The 20,642-nt window shown below is 45.4% G+C and overlaps 1 protein-coding gene across 4 annotated transcripts in view; it reads right to left on the reverse strand.

The window, feature by feature from the left end:
• Nucleotides 1–14,108: 14,108 nt before the first annotated feature.
• Nucleotides 14,109–20,642, reverse strand: part of REPS2 (RALBP1 associated Eps domain containing 2) — a 103,595-nt gene continuing 97,061 nt past the window's right edge. For all 4 annotated transcript variants that reach the window (XM_037377283.1, XM_037377281.1, XM_037377282.1 and 1 more), the window contains one exon: nt 14,109–18,908. In XM_037377283.1, the coding sequence (XP_037233180.1) occupies nt 18,840–18,908 (69 nt within the window). In that variant the 3' untranslated portion in view covers nt 14,109–18,839. The remainder of the gene's footprint in view (nt 18,909–20,642) is intronic.

A 20,642-nucleotide genomic window follows, 5' to 3' on the forward strand; every position in this document is an offset into this window, starting at 1 on the left:
TTTCCCTGGTAGCCTCTTTGCCACCTAAACCTTTGCCGTCTGCTTTCCCTGCTCAAATACATGTTGCTGTCTGCTCCCATCTGCACAGCACGGAGTCTGCCTCGGGGGTTTATTCCAACAGCAAAACCTCTGTCAAGGTGTGGGTGATCTGGGAACTGGGTTACACGTGGAAATGTCCCCAAGAAAGCAGAGTTTCTTGATTTCAGAGCATGAACTTGGCTTCAGAGAAGCTGGGTGACCCCTGGAGATTTGTAGAAATGGGTGTGTGTTTTTAAAGAGCACGGAGGCATAGTTATTTTTGTTCCTTGATCCCATAATCCCATCTCAGGGCTCATTTCTGTCTTTGGGAAGGGATTCCCACTGTGGGAGAGGCTGTAAACTACTGAAGAAGGGAGTTAGAAGAGGTCAGCTCAGCCTTGCCTCCCAAGCACCCAAAATACCTCAGTTTCCGGGAGGTGATTAACATCAGGAAGGTTGGTCTTTAATGGGAAGAAGAAACGAGGACCATGAAAAATTATGCCATCAAACAGGACACCTCAATATTAATCTGGGGCATTAAAGAATCAGTCAAAGAAAAAAATCAGGAATGTAGAGAGCTGCAGAGGACAACCACTGTCAGCTGCCGATGGCAGAGGTCCCCAAGCTGGTGGCACATGCAGCACACCCACAGCTGGGAAGACACCACGCTGCTCCTGAAAGCACTGTGTTGCAGGGTGATGGGCAGCATGGTCAGCCCTGGTTTGAAAAGCACTGGAGGTCAGGAGCTGCCCTCAAGTTTACACAGGTGTTCAGATGCTTGAGCTCATTTGTCAGCTGTGGGGCACAACCTGCTATGCAGATCTTTGGGGCAGCCATGGGAGGCTGGAGAACATGGGCATGAACTTTGTTTCTGTCTATGCAAAACAGACATAAAGGAGGTAGATGAAATGAAGAACAGGATGCAGGCTGACATTTCAAACACTGCCAAAGTCTCAGTCTGTGGATTCAGATCCAGTGCTGTCTGCAATTACTGCAAACCTTTTCCCTCATAGTCTCGGTTCTGATGTCATTGAAAGGACACCATCAACTATGTGTTGTTGCCAAGTACTTTTCCTTTCCCTTCTCCTCTCCTCTCCTCTCCTCTCCTCTCCTCTCCTCTCCTCTCCTCTCCTCTCCTCTCCTCTCCTCTCCTCTCCTCTCCTCTCCTCTCCTCTCCTCTCCTCTTTGTTTTGGGGTTTTTGTTTTTGTTTTTGTTTTAGTATGTACTCTTCATAGGCTTCAAGGCTTCTGAAGTTGTCAGTTACAACAGGTTTTAACCCATAAAGAAAAATCTCCCTGTAGGCTTATGACTCTAATAAAGAAAAATGATGGAGCACCTTCAGTCAGCAAGCCCTGCCCTGTGTACATACAACTCACATGGGTAACTACGGACCATGCATCAGGATCAGCAGGAAAGGGGCAGGTGAACTGGGAGGTGGCAGTGGCCCATTTTCTTGTGCGAGCTGAGGGAAATGGAAAATAATGTCAAAGAGCAACATCAAGAATGAGGGAAAACCAAAACCTGAGCATACTTTCAGTAGTCATGACTGGGGGAAAGAGCTTTTTAAAATCCCTAGAGACCTATGGAGATCTCTAGATCAAGAGCAACAAGGGGCTGAGGGCAGGTGGTGGGTGAAGATAGGAAAGTGCTGACAGACTGAGGGAAAGAGAACAGCCATGAGCCTGACTTCACTTTCCATATCTGTCCATGCAGACAAACCAAAAGCTTTTAATTTTCAAAGCCTCTCAGATTTAAGTCCCTTTAAGGTGCCTCATACTGAACAGGCAAAATGGAAAGAGCTAAAGTCACAGGTCACTGCTGGCAAAGACAAAATGTATCTATTTTTTAAAATCTTATTTTGAAATTACCTATAGTTTATAACTATCTACTGAGATTTTCCTAATGTTTTAAAATAGTCATAGTGTGCATTTTTGGAAGAAACAGTATCAATTATCTTTTATTTAAATTTGGAAATAAAATGTAGCTTTCCTGGCCCTCCAGTCAGCACTAAATCAAGGAGGATTAAGCAATGTGCAGTGCATTTCTCATTTTTGCCCATTTGGCTTTTTTTTTTTTCCTCACCCCCAGAAGGTTATGGCCTCTCATCCTGAGCTGACATTAGACACCAATCATCACCATTGGTGCTGAAAGCTCCGCTAACATTTGCAGCAGCAGCTACTTCTCAACTAAATCCCCATGTTTACCTTGAAAAATGCCAATCATCCTCCAGTCTCAGTACCCAACCCATCCAGGGTTGGCTAATGGCAATGTTTACCCGCTACAGCAAAAGCATCATCTGAGCAACCTTCTCCCTGGAGAGGCAACTCAGACAGCAATGGCAACCCATGGAATCCTTTCCTTCTGGGAGCCAGGACACCCAGAAGCAAAGCGTTGGGAGAAGGAACTATTTTATGTCTGGAGACACCTGGCCTCCTGGAGCCTCACTGAGAAGGGGAAGTTACTGGAGGTGATAACAGTCTGATTGAGGTTCTTGCTGAAGTCTCCTGTCATCTAGAGTGCATAATTGAAAGGGGAATTTGGCCTTCTATCTCAAGAGGGTTGTAAGCTCAAATTAAATTTTCCAACAAATCCCTTAAGTTCTGCAGAGCTCCAGTGTAAGAGCTGGAGAATTTTTCAGCTAACTCACTGAAGTGGGGAAAAAAAGAAAGGAGAAAAAAAGAGGAAGGGGAGGGGGGGGAAGGAGAAAAAAAGGGGATGGGGAAAGAGAGAAAGCTTTTTAATAAATAAAATACAAAGCAGAGTAATGAAATAAGCATGGTAGACCCAGTGTTATTTGTTTTTATATTAATTTTATGCTGCCCCCACAAATTCAATATACCACAGTTTTGCATATTAAGAAAACATGTGCAACATGGAAAGTATTAAGGAAGTGTTGTAAGGGTTATGTTAGAGGAGGGTTGTTACTTTTGGCTGTCTGAGAAGTTGTCTGGAGTCAAGGAATGTGTGTGTCAGCTGATCAAGACCACAGAAGTGATTAGCGAGGGAACCGTTAACAACGCTGCATGTCAATGCACATCTTTAGGTTAAGGAGTTAATTGCCTCTCTCAAAACTGTGGTTTTAAGACTTCTGTTGACCTGGAAAGAAAACCCAATGGTAGTTTGAACTTGATCCACATTTTTCAAAATTCATTTCACAAATACAAATGCTAGATACATCTCCTTTTAATTCCTGCTGAGCATTTTAATGTTGAGGTAAATGGCTAATTCTGTGAAGAACGAGGCAGCCATGAACTACACAAGCGTTTACCCACCACCTCCCCGGTTTGCTACAACTTTTTCTTCTCTGGGAAGCTTTTCCTTGACTTCTGAAGTGCACTTCTCCAAGACTTCAAGTGCGTGTACAACACAGCACCTTCCACAGAAGCACTGATGTGCAGCATCCTTTTCAAAATGCCCTCCCTGCCCCTGGGAACAAGCACTTGCTGTTCCTTCTGTTACATCATCCTCTTCCCACCCCTTACCTGTAAGCCTGAAGGATCAAATATGGTCAAAAAATTAATAGATCAAGATTTCATAGGCTGAATGAAGAGAAAGGTGTGTTGTTGGAAATGCTTTGGTGTCTTCTGCTTGGCAGCACTGCCTGGACCCACCCTGGGGGCACTGGACACCCTCCAGCCTGGTAGGTACTGTCCAGAGAGCTGTCCTGGGTGCCCTCAGCAGCCTGATCTGAATCTGCATCTGACCCAGGCTGCCCACACCAAACCAAATCCACTGCTCTTCAGCTGAAACACTGATGTGTCACCCCATGAAAAAACTAGGTGGTCTTTCACAGGAGGTCCCAGGCTATTTCCAGCTTTTAGAGATGCTCCAGAGCTGTCCTCGCTGGACCATAGAAATCAGCGGGGAGACACAGGCACTTTCCAGACGAGACGTACCCACACGAGGCAACTGCTACCTACTGTTCCCACTAGCACAGCCAGGACTGCACCGTGCTAACCCAAACCGGTGGTGTACAGGTATTGCTCACTGCGCTGCGGTCCATAAGCAAATTAAAACCAACAAGTCCCAGCTGAACAGAGGAAAGAATAAGCATTTGTTCAGGTCAGCTGCTCTGATCTGTTCACATTTTGCTCAGCTCCCCATACGCTGCAAGCCAGAGCAATACGTGATAGACACAATATACAATTAAGTGGGGCTTTTCCTATTGATAACATGCTCGCACAGTCAGTCCTACCCTGGCCAAGGCCAGCTGGCTCTGGGTGAAGCCCTGCCCTCAGCCAGCCTTGAGTAAATTACCTTCCCCTCTAGCTCTGGGGCCACAAACACCGATCCATACCCCTGCACCAGCTCGCAGGCTGGGAAGCAGCAGATGTAGGGTGAGCTAACAAGTTCAGCTGGTGCCTGGAGAGAATCGGTCTTTTCAGATGATAGATGCTGGGAGTGACGGCTACGGCTGCGGACACTTTGTGTCCCTGCCAATAGCTGCTGAACACAACTGCGAGTCCTTGCAGGAGTTAGGCACCAGCAGGTTTAAACAATAGGCAAGGTCCTTCGTGATCTCAGCTAAATTTTTAACCTGAGAAGAGGAGAGCAGCTTTGGTTTGCACAAGCACCTACAGATTCAGATGTTTATTTCAGTTTGGGTTTGGTTTTGTGGGGGTTTTTTTGGTGTTTTTTTTTTTTAACAGCTGGGCTTGTCTTCTCTAGATATGAGGTTTTCTTGAGATATTCTGCATTTAATTATCAGCTGGGATGGAAGGCTTGCAAGCACAGCTGTTATTGCAACATTTCAGTGCTTTGACTTTCAGGCTCAGATGGAATGAGCTGTGCAAAAATGAGAAATCAAGAGTAAAGCAAACTTTCTCTAACTTTCAAAACAACTCGATGTGAGAAACAGGCTGGGATGGATTAAGTGCGCACATGGACCGGCTGAGCCACTGTGGTGATGAGTCACGGCGCTACACTGACGTGACACCATGCCGTGGTACTCTGCCTCTGCAGAAATGCCTATGGGAAGGGCTGCTCTGTAACGTGCGGCTGAGAGCCCTGGCCTGCCATAAATCTCTCCGTGGGGCTGGGTGAGGATTTGGCTCTGCCCTTATTTGGTCAAATAGCCATAATTCTTTTAATGGCTGGAGCCCATGACAGATAATGACGTTATTTGCAGAAGAAGGTATTCGGCTATTGAGTGTGGATGTGGGGAACAGTATGGGCTCCTTGGCTTGGTTGCTGAGGCAGCGACATGGTTGTTACTGCGGGCAGGCATGTGCATGGACGAGTGTGTGTACAAGTGTCTTCCTGCCCCCACGGTGTCCCGCAGTTGGACCCTCTCTAACAAGGTGACTGCAAAATACGAGCATGTGCCTAGGTGCAGCTTCTTTTGTTTGCTGCTAAAACATTTCTTCATGACCTTGGAAAGTTTAAAAGCTTTTGTTTGGGGAAGAGACCTAAAACAGGACACGTGTCTCTCAGGCCTCCTTGTTTGCTTACCCTTAACATTACCTTGCAAAAATGAGAAGAGCACTCGGGTACTGCAAGGGTGCATCGTCCCTCCGTGGGGGTGGGGCCAGGTTGTCCTTTGCACTCCGTGTGGCAGAGGCCACCTATATGGCAAACAGGCACCTGCCTGCATTCACAGCCCAGGCCAGCAGCTTTTGTTTCACATGCAAAGCTCACAGCCAGGGTATTCCTCTTTCATCCCCATCCTTTCATCAGCCCTGGCTGCTGGGTCGCTGCTCCCAGCCAGCCGTCAGGCTGTGCCAGAGGTGCCAACATTGCTGTGTCTGGGTTGGAAGCCAACAGGGAAGGTTGTGCTGATGATTATGGTTTTCGTGCCATCCTTCACCTGCAGTGAGCTTGCCCCAGGCATTCCCGGTCTATGTTGGCATTTCAGGATCTAGGGGGGCTTCTCTTTCCCACCCTGTCCTTGGGGCACCTGCCTGCTCCCACACTGGAGCAGGACCTGTCTCTTGGGCAGCGCATGCATCCCCCCTTCAGCAGCGGGGAGCGCTTTGGGCCGACGCAGTGAGGCTGATGACGGGGCTCACCTCCCACCTCCCCTCATGCCAACCCGTTAAAACCCAGGCATCTATTTAAGGTGTCCATTTCTGGCAGTCCTGCTCCCCACATGCCCACCCTCCCCGCCTTGTTTCCCACCTCTACCGCCCTGGCGCCAGCACAAATGTTCTTCAGCAAGCCGAAGGAAGGAATTGGCTTGGCTTAAAAAGACATGGGTTTTGCCAGGTTGGCATCAATTCACTTCTGTTCCTTGATCGGGGTGGCAGCAGGGCTCGCGGGGCATTGCCAGGGCAGGAAGGGGCAGCTACGGGGCTGGGGAGGCAGGGGGGCAGTGCTGCCGCGAGGCTGTTCAAGGCGCGAGTGGGATGGGGACCGCGGCTGGGTGCCGGGAGCCGGGAGCCCTCCTGCACTCACTAGTGCGGCCACCCTGCGGGAGCTGCCCTCCACAGGTGCCCTGCTCTCCTCGCCAATGCAGAGGGAGGCCAGAGGAGTAGCTGACACAAAAGCTTTAACTCTTCTTAACTAATTAATAAATAATTAATTAATTAAGCAAGGCTAACTCCACCTCTGACGGCTTCCCGAGGCTGCAGAAAAGACTGCGGCAGACGAGGATTTGAATCCAGATTTCCGTGGCTCATGCCCTAACGCCTGGATAATCTTTCCTCTCTGGGGGCAGGCATCTGAGAGCCAGACTCTCGTCTGCAGTGTCAGCGGCAAATAATCAAGCACCATGACAGCAGAGACAGCCTCAAGCACTTTTTCCTCTCAGAATTAATCAGATTATTTCCTCAGGATAATATTTTATTAATGTAACTGTAACCCGTTCCATTAATACCGTTATTCACGAGCAGCCGCCTGCCACGGGCCTGCGCTGCCGTGTGGGATGCTGGCGGGTGAGTTCAGCACCTGCCCCCGGCCAGCCGCATCAGTAGAGGTTTTCCAGTTGCCTTCACGCTAATGCTGAATAAAGTCCAGGTCTCCCTGTTCCCTTGTCAGATGATTACAGGGTGTCCTGGCTGCCTTTGGGGGGCCAAAGAATCCAGTCTGTAAGCTTAAAGCAGTGGATTTCTAGGAAGGCAGGATTTCAGACAGCTTTGTGGAGCTCTCCCCATTGCCTGTGCAAGAAAATAATCTCTTTGGCTGGCTCATCCCATATTAGCTTCCCGATTCATCCCCCAGACTCTTGAGCCAGGGCCATCCATACTTCATTAGTTCACTGAGCCCGGTTGCACCTGCCACATACATGTTAGTAGGTCACTGCTGATTAAATAATTCAGCCTCTCTGAAATGACAGTCGTCAAAAAAGTGGGTTATATGCTGAGGCCAATCCTGTTTGCCTCCAGGAAGGCTGATGGTACTGGCCAACGGCCAACGTTGTTGGGTTGAGAGAGATTTTTGATGGAGGAGTTGCAGTAACAGGCTGGCCGTGTCAGAAACAGAGGCTGTGATTTCTCTGCCCCGAAAGTGTTTTCAGAGCAAAGATCACTGCTCTCCTGCCTCTCCAGGGCACAGAAACAAGAATTCAGTTTCATTAATTTTCCCTGTAGAAACACTTAGCTAAATAATTATGATAGGCTGCTGCCTAAACATGAAATATATGCGTGCCACAATGCATAAGCAAAATACAGCGAGGAATGCCTTCTAACTTCTCTTACAAAGCTGGATATGGTGGTTAATACAGATGTAATGATCCCATTTCTAAAGGGACAATATTGACCTTGTATATTAATCACATAATCCCAGACTGATTGAGGTTGGAAGGGTCCTCTGGTGATCACCTGGTCCAACCCTCCTGCTCAAGCAGGGCCACCTAGGGCTAATTGCCCAGGACCGCATCCAAGCGGATTTTGCGTATCTCCAAGGATGGAGACTCCGCAGCCTCCCTGGGCAACCTGTGCCAGGGCTCAGTCACCCTCGCAGTGAAGAAGTGTTTCCTGATGTTTAGCAGGAACCTCCTGTGTTTCAGTTTGTGCCCATCACTGGGCACATAATAGTCCCAAACACTCTGGCAGTCTTCTCTGAGAAGGTTAGCCTCGGTGCTAGAGGAAAATACAGCTCATCTATGTTTACTCCTTTATGGTGGGTCCTTGGAAGTCACAGTTTCTGACTCCCCGCTAGCAGAAGGACCTTTAGAAGAGAAGCTGGAAATGCTCTTTCTATTTATAGCCATGGAAACTCCACATCCAGGCATGTCAGTCTGGCAGCTTTCACACTCTGCACTTGACACCAGAGACAGGACAGGTTTGAGTAAAATATCAGCTATTTTGACACCAGATATTTTGATTTAGAATAAATAAAACCATGCAAAATAATGGTGTATTCACTGAAATTTCTTTTATTTGTTTTGGAGAATGAAAAGGGTAATACTGAAGCTGTTAGTTTTGGGGGGGTTATATGGCTATTATTTACACATTGGATACGATGCTTTAGGATGGCAGCAATGCTGCTACATATATATCGACAGCTGAATAGCACTGCTGCCTATTTGCTCTCTTTGAGTATCACCAGTATTTCTTAAAGCTCCAGCTGCTGGAAGCAAAGGATTAAAAAAAAGTAAGCTTAGCTTTAATTCTGAAAAATCTGTGGTCAAGCATTAAAAAGGTGCCCTGAATAAAGACAGAGGAGCCAGAAGTCACATTAAACAAACTTCCCATTTCATTTTTAGTTCGCACTATTTCTAAGGCCACCTTGTAACTTTGAAAGCTGTATTCATAAATTTCAGTCACTGGGACTTGTAACACCTTGGCCAACATAACACAGAGAAAGTGAAAACCAAACCCTTTCAGATAAAGTTGGGTTTCCTACTAATTTCTTAAGTCCCTGAAGAATGTCTAAAATTTATTTTTACCACTTGGGATGTGTATTGACTTCTGTATTTCACTCAACTTGGACAACAAAGAGAGACCAGTCTTTCTCAGCGCTGTGGCTACTGTGACCTGCAGAATTACTGCTTCAGCACCTGCCTACAGCAAACTTAACACGCGCAGCAAGCGAATTCACGTTCCCTTTCATGTCACCCACTTCCCATTGTATTAGAAGATGTATAATAAAACTATTGACGCAAAACAACAGCTACTAACACATACATCTAGGTTGAGGATTAACATAAATAACTTGTGCCCTTCTAACAGATGAGAGGATTATATGGTATCCTATTGTGTAGAGAGTAAATAATCAACCTGATTTCTTTCAGACAAAAGCTAAATTTGAGGCCTGAATTATTACTTCTTCCCTAATGATAAAAGACAGCTGCATAAGGCAAAATGTGCAGTGATGTCTGAGCACAAAAATTAGAGCAACTCTCAAAAGGCTTTGCAAAATTCAAAGAGGAGCAATAAATACTCCTATTTAAGGGAAATAAAAATTGAGATATTTATTAATTTTATTAGAACTGATTTTGATATCTCACTCCTCTCCTGCCTTTGATCCCGCTGCTTCTTCTTGAGACTAAATAGATCAGACTGTTAATGAGACACTTCAGGATGTAAAATTACCTGCAAAATTGTCCTTCTCCCTGGGAGCTTCCCAAGCCCAGGCTCAGTTACCATTACCATAAGCCGCAGAGCAATTCCTGAGCTTGGGATTTGCATTCTCAGGAGATGCACACAGTGATGCTGTTATACCTGAGGGAGCAGAAATCAAAATGCATGAGGTCAGAGGACAATTTTTATCGGTCTGAAAAGACACCGATTTTTCAGGGAGATACAGGCTCTCCTCTCCAGCTCATGCAGAAACTTTTCCATGCAGTTCCTGAGAAATGCAGAGTTACAGAGCATACCTGCTGTGGGGCAGGGCAGCTCACACACGCTTCTGATGGTTTAAAATAAAATTATGATTTTAAAATGATGCCTTAGGTTTGATGCAAACATCGAGAAAAGAGAGTGAGAGACAGAGACTCACACCTTCTTTTACTGACTTGTACAGTGTTATTTACAAATTCTCAGTCTACTAGGATGATCCCACCCTTCCAGGATGCCAGCTGCTGTTTGCAGGACTGCCAGATAGAGGAGGGGAAAAAAAAAAAAAAAGTATAAACTTCTAGTTGTCATGATGCTGTATTTTACAGAGTCACTGCTTTAGAAACGAGATGACAACAAACTGGCTTCAGTTTTGGCTACCCTAGTTTAAGAAAACAATAAAAGGAAGGAGAAAAGGCCCAGAGAGAGAGAGGCAGCAAAACCAACCAGAGACAAAGAAATGTCTGGAAAAAGACAGACTGAATTCCTCTGTCTATACTGGAGAAAAAAAACCACAGAAAATTATAAAAAAAAAAAAAAAAAAAAAAGGCAAATGGAGAAGTAAAGCAGAAACTTCTGTAAATACATTTGTATAGAGGTTATACTGCTGAGCGTGATTACAGGTATTACTCTGTCTCAGTTCACAGAAGACAAAAATTGCTGTGGTCTAAAGTGAAGCGGATACTGGTCTCGAGCAGACTGCAGCAATCCATGCTTCAGGATTCAGAGATGCCAGAAGAAACACCAGCACATCAGCCAAGGCAGTGATCATCCAAAGTCTATTTACTGAACCATTTTTGACAACTTTCGGATTCTTCCCTTTTCCTGCAACACTTTTTGGCACTGCCCAATGTCAAAGTGACATCCAGGCTGAGATAGGCCAACCTGGAGCAACAGCTATGTGTGTGCTGTGTTAGTGTTGCTGTTAGTCTCAAATGTTATTTCTGTAACTTTTCCCGAACTCTATCAAGCACCCTTGGGTTTCTGTGCTCAATGTTTGAGCCCAGTGCAGGTTTTCACAGACCATTTCAATATCCAGATTGCAAACCTGCAAGCTCATGAAATGAACTGCACCCAGCCCATATGTCATGAAGAGGTCCCTGTGCATCATCACCCACACCCAAAGCCACTCCAGAATCAACCAAACCACAGCAAAGTTGTAAGCCCAACCATACATTTGTAGGCAACAGCAAAAGCACGCCGAGTCCCTTGGGCTGTGGGTTGAGAGCAGGACCAGCCACTAAGCACCTGTGCTCTGTTCAGTCTTTCCAGTTTGCGCAAACCCAAGCAACTGCAGGGTGCCAAACTTAGAAATCAAGGCAAAGGAGAAAAAAACTATGGTTGAGGATTCAACCCATTAAAATATGCATTAAGCTAAGTTAGCTTCATAACTAAGGTGGGAAAAGTCACACTGCATTTTTCTTCCTCCAAACAGAGCTCACCCACGGTGGTAAAACTCAGAGCAGGAGGAAGACACTGCTGGGCTGCCTCTGCGGCCCTTCCGCCTGCTACACCTGGCACAAACACCCAGTACCTGTCTCACTCTGCCATAGCCCCACGGGCCCTTAGCGGCCAGCTCTAATTGGAGCATGATACACCTGCAGCAGGCTTAAAAATATGTGTTACTATTTGCGCTAATGCAAGTGGAGTAAATAGGTTAGGGTGACCCATGAAGGCCAGCTCCAAATCAGAGCCCCCTGAAAGTCCTGGGATACCTGGATCGAAGTTCCCAATGGAGGATTTTGCAGTAAGGAATGCAGAAAGTGCAGCCCTGAAGAGGCACCTTCTGAGTTACACAATCACCCAGATATTTGGAAAACAATCAAAGAATCAAAGCAACAGCTTTTTTTTGTTTGTTTGTTTGTGTTTGCCATGTGGTATGGTACTAAGCACTGGAAACAATATTTTTGCCAAGGGGAGCTCTTTCAATCCGAGGAAACATTTTAGCTGATAGCTTCAAGTGACCAGCGATGCTGGCAGCACTGGTTTCTTTAGCATCCAAGCTGAGACACCCAAAAAGGAGTTTCTTTTCTGTTGGTAAAGAATAGTGCCTCCCAACACGGCCATCCCCAAGGGCTAATTACTTTTGGAAGTGCACACCTCCATCACCCAAGGTGAAGACTCTGAAGGGAAATTGCTGTTAGAACTCATTAATGAAACAGGAAGCCATTATTTCTCATTGAGTATACAGTGTCCTTTAGAAACAGCACAGGGCTGGGAAACAAGACCCAGCTGAGATCATGTGCTGGCTTTTTCCTCTCAGATAAGAGCATGAAAACCGTAGTAAACAAAGCATGCTCTGTATTGGTCTGCCAAACACCGGTATTGCTGGCTTAACGCACCCTGAACCTGCGACAGACAGCATCAGCTACCGAATTCTTTACGTGACCTTGGAAGGGAATAGCTGGTGTATCAAGTGGCAGCCCTACATCCAAGCCTCCTGCCTGGCACAGCTTTTGTAGGCACATTACTGGTGTGGGGGGGTGGGGGGGTGGAGCAAGGTACACTGACTTCCCTGCTACTTCAGAAGCACGGTTACTTTTCTTGAGCCATGTCTTCCCTCCATCGTGGTCCCACCAGAGCTGACACAGTGCTTCCTTCTCCGCTTCCCTCCTTGCTGGGCTCTGCGTGCCATTTGCTGTCACAGGGCTGGGCACACCATCACTGCTCCGCTACTGCTCATCCCCACAGGGTGAGGGCATCCTGTAGCAGACAGATGTTACCTGCATGTTTGCCAGCTGTTATATCCATGCTCCATCAAAGACCACAGCACAGTGATAAGTAACTTCCCTACTTGAACCGAAGATGGGAAGTAAAAAAATGAGGTTTCTTGTGGGAGTAGCCTAGCTAATAAAGAACCCCCTCTCCCTTCTCCCTCCAAAACCAGGTAAGATGTAATACATAGCCTTGGTCTTGTCTAGCTCATCACATTTCTGATGCATAAAGCATCCTCAAAATGTCCTCAAATAAGACAGTCTTCCTACCTTGTGCTATTTAAGTTAACAATCAATAAATGTGAGCCAATTCAGGATCTAACTGGGAATACCAACTGGGCATTTAGCTGGGATAACAGAGCTAATGCCACTGCTTCCAGACAGGTCCCTACAACTGTGGTCGCTGAGGGGATACTGGGGACTTGAGAGCCTGCTGCAAGCTGACCTCACGTACCCAAGCCCCCCCCCCACTCCAAGATGCATTTGTTTTGAGGGCACACTGTGCCCAAGGGGCTGGTGGGGGAGGTGAAACAGGAGGGAGCAATGAGACCACCAGGTAAAAGAGCGATTCAGCTATGGGCTACAAATGGCCAGGGATCTTGTCCATTTGTTAATTCTCTTTTATTCCGCTTTGCCACAGAAGCCATGTAAGCATCCCATCTAAGCGGGCATGCCTGTGAAGAGGCACTACCTTAAAAACAGCAGAAAGACAACAAAGGACTTTTGAAGCTTCTCTTTTTTTTCCTTCCCACTTCCACTAAGAACTTTTTTTCTAGAGCAGGAAGATGCATCTTTTAAAGACAGATTATTGGGAACGTGAATTTAAATATGGAGTGCCAATCTAGATCTGCATGAAGGCACCCCAGAGTACCATCTAATGGTAAAAACTAAGAATGGAGGAGCCATCTAAATCCATCCCGCTTCCGATGCAGAAGAGCTCCCTACAGGATATTTACAAGTTTTTAACACCTTGGCCTTGTGCCTCACGTGCACCAGAGACATATTTTTAGGGCAATAAAACATCGCTTGTCATGGTTTAATGCTATATTTACTACTAATTATTTCCTCTTATAAAGCTCTGCTCTTTGGATAGCTGTGACATAGTTCTTAAAAAAATCAGACTAGTTAAAGAGAAGTACCCAGGCCCCTCCAGCTGCGTGCCCACCAAGGCCAGCCATTCCATGTTCCTTTTCCCAGATTAACTTCAGCTCTTGCAGTTGACAAGTGGCCAAACCCACTGACGATGGGGGTGCTGGGGGCAACAGCTGGAGTCCTCCTGCTGCTCCTGCCTGGGCACCCTCCGACCAAGGGTCTGCTGGAGGCTGGAAAGGGCGCTCCCTTCATGGCGGTGCCATCCAGGGTAGAAAAGGGTGAGCTTCCTCGGCCTTAACCACAGAGCTAAGTCCGAATTCTGTCAAAGTGAGGCCTGACAAAGTAAAAATGAAGTTCTGACTTAAGTGAAGCCTGAGGAAATATGATTTCACTTTACATGTCTCTGTCTCTCTCTCGTACACACAACTCCAACCTAAGTGATTTCATCTTCCATGGCAGAAGGTCAGCCATTTCAACGCTGTTTTTTTTCCACAGCGAGTCACAGTTTCTGCTCTCCTGGCAGATCTGCACAATCGACATCCTAAATAAACCACAAAAGCAAGGCAATTTGAAGTTATTGGACGCTTTTATTTTAATGCAGCACCCAGCTCCATATCACATACATTTTCCAAAATTAGATGGGCATAGTATAGAACACTATACATTTTGCAGCTTACCACGTGGACAGTCTGCAGCTGTGAAAACAAATTGCTTAAATCTGGCTATCTACTTTTTAAAGTTAAAATTCAAATATATAATAGCCTCAGGGTACTTTTTTTTAGATTAACAATGATAATGCTTGCAATACAATTTTTTTTATATCAAAGAAACATTAACAGAGTAAAACATAATGCATATGTTCACAGCACATTACCATGAAGATAACTGAAAAAAGCTTCAAAATACATCGTCTCTTCTCAAACATACTATACCACTTAGGATCTGGGGTTTTTTTCCTGAAAAAATACTTTTACTCTTTAGTCAATAAAATATGTGGCTTCATGAGCCCATGTATTTTCTTGTCAAGGACCGTGTGTGCTGAAGGGATGGTGCTGGAGAGCAGACACCCCTCATTCCCTGGCTAGCAACTTCTACCAGCTCTCCTTCTCCTGATCTAGAAGCTCAGCTGGCAGAAAGCAGCTTATACACCACCAAAAGGCAATTTTCTTGTCATGCTCATCCTAAATGCTCACCATGAAGGGTTCCCATGTCCCAACCATGCCTTTGGGGTCATTTTACCATGCAAGCTGTCACCACCCCACGCTGGTTAGCCCTGGCAGTGTCAAGCTGGGACTGTGAATGATAGCTAAACAAGTTCCTCTCCCTGATCTCGGAATTCTGTATCCACCAGCAAAACTACTGCCATGCACGTAAAAATAGTTTGGAGATAGTATTTTGAGTTAAAAAGGATATTCACCAACTTACCAATAACAAGGCTGAATCTACTCATCGCTGACATTTTTGCTACATCACCAAAACTGTCTGGAAGAGAGAGCTGAGAACTGTCTGGAAAGAGGTGCTAATGTTTCCACTGCATACTAGTATAACATTAATAACCAGAAGAAGGACATTGATTATTAAGAATTAATGTTTGTTCCCAGAGAGTTTGTTTAGAGGAATGCCTCTGAAATGAATGGAAGCTGTTTGCCTTGCATAATTACCAGGTCATTATTTATATTTAAAGGCTCACATAAAAATGGCTTGATCTATAAAGGCAACCAGTCACTACACTTAGCTGGGAATTCTTCTTTTCGACCACTGAATTACCATGTACTGAAACATGTATTTCAAACAAAGGTATCAGGTGATATGAACATTAACAGATCCATACAGAAATGCATGATCAAAAGGAAGACACATGAGTGCACACTCACACAGACACAGAGGAAGATTCTCATCTGCTCTGCCTAGTCTTGGCCCGCAGACAAAAGTATTTAATTGTCCAAACCAGAATAGCTGCAGGAAATTGAAGACTGAGCAACGGGCATCAGGCTCACGGTCAGCGCATCCTCTCACATGCAAGGAAGCTGTGCTCCAGCTCCTGTTCCCAGTTACCCTGTCTTGCTGGGGATGTTCTGCTCTGCATAAATACCTACAAGAAACCATGCACTGAGGAGAGCGAGACCTCATGCATGGGAAGCTGCTCTAGCTCCTCGGTCAGGCTGTAAGCTGGGATAAGCAGATCCTAGTTGCTGTTCTCAGTCAGGCATGTCAGGGGCTTAAAGTTGATTGCTCTCCTGTCACTCAAGAAAGTGCCCTGAACACTGAGCAAACTGCCTGTGAGCTCTCCCCTTCTGACCAGCTGGTGTGCCTTGGGTCTAGGAGCATCTCCCATCCAAAGCTTCAGAAAGTAAAGGTTTCTGCAAGAAATGACGACTTTGCTGTACCCACATTTTTCCAAAGGAAGAATTATTTTTTGACAAAGTTTGTGATACTGCATTTAGATGTGAATTCTGTCCAGCCAGGTTCTGTTGATAGTACTCATGTGCATAGCTGCATGGAGCAATTGCCAGAAGCACTGCCTATAGCTTCACGATGCCCTCTCCTCTCCTCTCCCTCTGAAAATGCTCACAGACTCCCAAAATCAGACACATTTTTTCATTTTGCATGGGCTATCATGAATGCTTAAGTACTGAGACATACAGAAGAGTAACTTCCTGCATCATATGTATAACACACCAACATTTCTCCTTGAATATTTCGCTTTACTCTCTATGTGCAGTAGTGTATCATCATAGCTGACATTTCACCAAACAGAATATAAATCAACTCACAGTGCAGGCCTTGAAGTGGGACATTTGAAGCCCAGTGGGGCATTTGATTGCAACCCTGAAAATGCAGGGATGGTTAAAATTTTTAATTTATTAAGTCCAGTGGTAGAGTAACAACTGAGTAAGTATTTCATTGTTGGCTAACCAAGTATCCTAATTGCCAGTGAATGAAACCCCCTCCCTGTACGTTAGAAGGGAGACATTTGAAAAAGACATAAAGCAGACTTTTCCACTCTTCTTTTGAACAGCATCTGTTCCATGAATAACAAATGGGGGATTATTCTAAAGGAAGCTCCTATAAAACATGAAAAAATTCTCCACTGCCTTCAAAATGCAAATGTGCATGCCCCTCTGTCATCATTGAAAAACTGTCCTTGGAAAATCACTATAAAATAAAAAGCAAATGTGCCATATGATTATTTCCTATTGAATAGTAGGGGCTTATTAACCAAATGACAATGTAAGAACTAAAAAGCAAACAGAGCAAGCACTTAACCTCATTAAAATCTCAGGAATTACTCAAGTGTTATGAACATATGAAATAAATGATTGTAACTTCTGAACAGTTCCACTACTAGCAAGAAGGCAGCAGCTCTTTTGCAGCTTCCCAGAAAAGTCTGCAGTTGCTGCATTTTGTCACTGACCTGGAATGACCGCCTGACCCCAACTATGCAACAGTCACACAAAAGAAGTCTCAAATCCAGAGAAACGGTTGTTACTTGGTGACAGTGATTTAGTTGAATCAAACCCAATGCATTACAAAAACAGATTTGTAGTAACAGTTCTGCAAATACTTATTGTCACCTTCAGACTTCTGGATCCATGTCCCACACCCGTATCTCTTTCAGAAAAAGCGGCCCGTTTCCTCATCACTTTGAACATTCCTATTGATGTCTGCCTTATCTCTCAACAAAACTTTTGGCTGATCTGGTATTCTCAGATATCTCACTGCAGCCACTCCATAATACACCCAGAAGGGAGGCTACCCAGCTGCTTCAAATCTGCTTCTCCTTCCTCCCAGCCCCAGGGCCACCCTCTAGCTACAGGGAGAAAGCATCACACCAACAACAGTAAAAAAACTGTTTCACCACTTCTGCAAGGCAAACGCGTACAGTCAAATTAGGTCAGTGAACAACAGGATATGAACACGTGCAGCGTCATGGTTAAGATGGATAACAGGCAGGTGACCCTCCCTTGCAGTGAGGCACACACCATATCCATGGTGGGAGCAGGGCTGGCATCGTTATGTCTGAAGTTGCCCAATCTAAGAAGACTAGCCCAAGAAAAAAGAGCAACATTAGTTAGCAAGCTTCCATTGTGAGAACTGAGACCGAAGCCAACGACCACTGCTTCCACAGAAAAATCCCTATAGGATCCAGTTGGCCTTGGATCAGACCCAGGTTAAAAACTAATCTTTGTTTCTTCATTTAGAAAATAGATGGATGAGCATTAGCAGCTTTATCCTATCAGCAGCAGTCTCCAGTGAGGTGCAAAGGAACCTTAATGAAAGCCTGTTGAAGGCAATTATTTCCATCACACGTTTTATAACCTCATATATAGCACTTTTGCTATCTTTCTTCTTTTGGAAGTACAGTTCTTGTACACCTTCTTACAACAAATCAGCAGCTATTAAGACAACAAAGCAGACTAATATAAATGTACACAGAACAGCTCTTATAAAAATGCCCTGAAAGCATTTTTAACCTCTTGTTAGAAATACGCTGTTGTTTAAAGGAAAAAAGCTGTAAACCAGTGATCTCAAACACAGTAAAAGTATGCAGAGACACTGGCAGTTGCAAGCAAGTGATCAAACACTGGTGATATGAAAGGTATAGCTCAAAAACCATTTTCTTTTTTTGTAATTTCCAAAATAATTAGATTTTAGTATTTTTTTACTGTTCTTTCTTATTATTTGAACTTATAAAATACAAGTTCTGTAAGATTAAAATATATCCATGATTGCATAATAAACAGTACTAAGAAAATAATTATCTGGCATGCGATTGCGGATAGACTCTGTATGTCTAATGAGCTTTATTCCTGTAATACATTAAACCCACAGGTACTCCACCGTGATATAATCCTACAGGAATCAGTAACATCCAGAAGGCCATCTCAGAAGATGAGGTTTATATTTAAGTAAGAATTCAGGAATTCTGTACCTCCTAATGATTGGGGCAGGAGGTGCTGCCAGAACACATATAAATCAGGAATTCTTTACATAAATAAAACACTCTCAGGTTATTCATTTCAGTGGTAGACTGCATTTACACATCAGCCTGGGAAGAGGGAGGAAAGGCGGCAAAGCATCCTCCCATGCAGAAATATCCAGCAGTCAGCTATTTGTTTTCTGTACCTCCTTCACCTGCAAAAAGGCAAATGCGTGCAGCAGGGTGAAGGGAGACCCAACAAGCCGGTCCTTCCCACCACCGCAGCCAAACCCCTGCTCAGCTGCACCGCGCTCCTCTCCTTGCATGGCTGTCAGGACCCGCGCTCCGCTCTCACTGCTGCACGGCGGTGCGGGAAGTCACAAGACGGTGACTGGACGTAGCTGCTCCAGCTGTGTTTCCAAGGCAATTCGTTCCTTGTGAACCTCCTGCAGGAGGGAGAGATGTGCTGTAGCTTTTGGGATGCTCATATGCACCACCCTGCTCTGGTGGAGAGCAGCCAGGCAGACCACTGGCACCGACTGGAGGCTCGGGGCTCTGCTGTTTAAATAACTCTCCTTGAGGTCTCAAAACATCCCACCGATGCCCTACGACCACCCCACACAGCTGTCCACTGTCTCCTTACAGCAAGGCAATATAGAGGCTCAAGCACTTGCTTCGGTGATCATGGAGAGGAGTCATCCCCTGGCCAGTGGAACAGCCTGGGATGCAATGGAGCCATTTTTACCAAAGTAAATCAGGTTATTTTGAAATCACGTTTCCCTCAAAACTGCTTATTGAGAAATTTTGGTTGACACAACCAACCTCTTTCCTTTTGGGAATGAACAACACTTAGCCTTTCTAAGATGACACAGGCTTTGCAATCTACCTCTTCGGCAGCTGTGGCAGGAAGATTACCAGTCTCAGATGGAAGCTAACTGTGAGGGCTTTGGGGATCACTGATTCTGGAAAAGTCCTTCCTGGTCTCGAGGCTGCCCCCGTCTCGCTGACCTCCCGTCAAAGGGCTCCCTGGCCAGTGTGGGAGCCAGGCTGCCCTGCGACTCCTCCAGGCTTTGGTACCCCATTTAGAAGGCAGGCTCAGCCCCCTGCCACGGGAGTGCACTTGAACACTCCCTGTGCCTCGGTGAAAGCTGTGCCTGAGGGGTACCCCTCAAGTCTTCTGGTCTCCATAAAACCAGCAAAGCTCTGCTCCCATCAGAAAGCTTCTAGGCAGCATATGACTTGAAGGACAAGTTCAGTTTTCTGCTCCTGTGTGAACTTAGGCAAATCCCTGTCCTTCCGTGCTTCTCTCACCCTGCTGTAAAATACAGGTAACAGTACTGGCCTGCTTTGTGAAGGTCAGGGAGTTTAAGCATGCTGAAGGTCGCGCATGGAAGCAAGTAAGACCTGAGCTAAGGAATGATGGCAATGTGCTGTCATGAAAAGCTTCCATCTCCATGCTTATCTCAACTGCTGTCCTCCATTTTGATGATTCCAGTGCAGAGCATCTACCCTGCATCCCCCTCATGGGACTCTTGAAAAGCAGTTAAGAATTGCATCAAGCAAAACTGAACATCCATCAAACTTTCACCTTGACTAGAGAAAAAGTGCAACTGGGGGTTCACCTCCCCTTCCACACAACTGCATTCATAATATACAAGGAAGAAAAAAGCTGTAGCAGATGAAAAACTGAAGTCTGTACTACCTTTGGACTAAGACAACAGAAAAATGAGAACTGGTATTTGTAAGAAAACAGCTCCTTGAGAACATGTTAAAAGACAAGTCAGCAGACATAAAGAATCAGTGTTAGATGTTCGTGCAAAGCATGGTTTAGCCAGTCCATGCATACCAAACGCCTGACTCCAGGAGACTGTTACGTAGCACAACTGATCAGAAGACAAGTTACGCTTGAGTTGCTCTCCTGCACTAGGTGACACCGTATTACCAAACTTTTCAGAAAGACAAAGTTCACCGTTTAGACTAACTGCCAGTGGAGCCATAGGCCCACTCGTTAGCACTTTTCCCAGAAAGCCTCATCCTACCCACATGTACAGTACAGTTATTCCCTTCCAGAAAGCAGGAATTAATGCAGTAGGTCTCATCTGAGAGGATGAACAAGACTCTCTGCTGGCGGTGACACATAACCGATTGAAGGGAGCTTTGTCACTAATTTTCAATGCACT

The sequence above is a fragment of the Falco rusticolus genome, chromosome 2 (assembly GCF_015220075.1).
Source record: "Falco rusticolus isolate bFalRus1 chromosome 2, bFalRus1.pri, whole genome shotgun sequence".
Classification (NCBI taxonomy): Eukaryota; Metazoa; Chordata; class Aves; order Falconiformes; family Falconidae; genus Falco; species Falco rusticolus.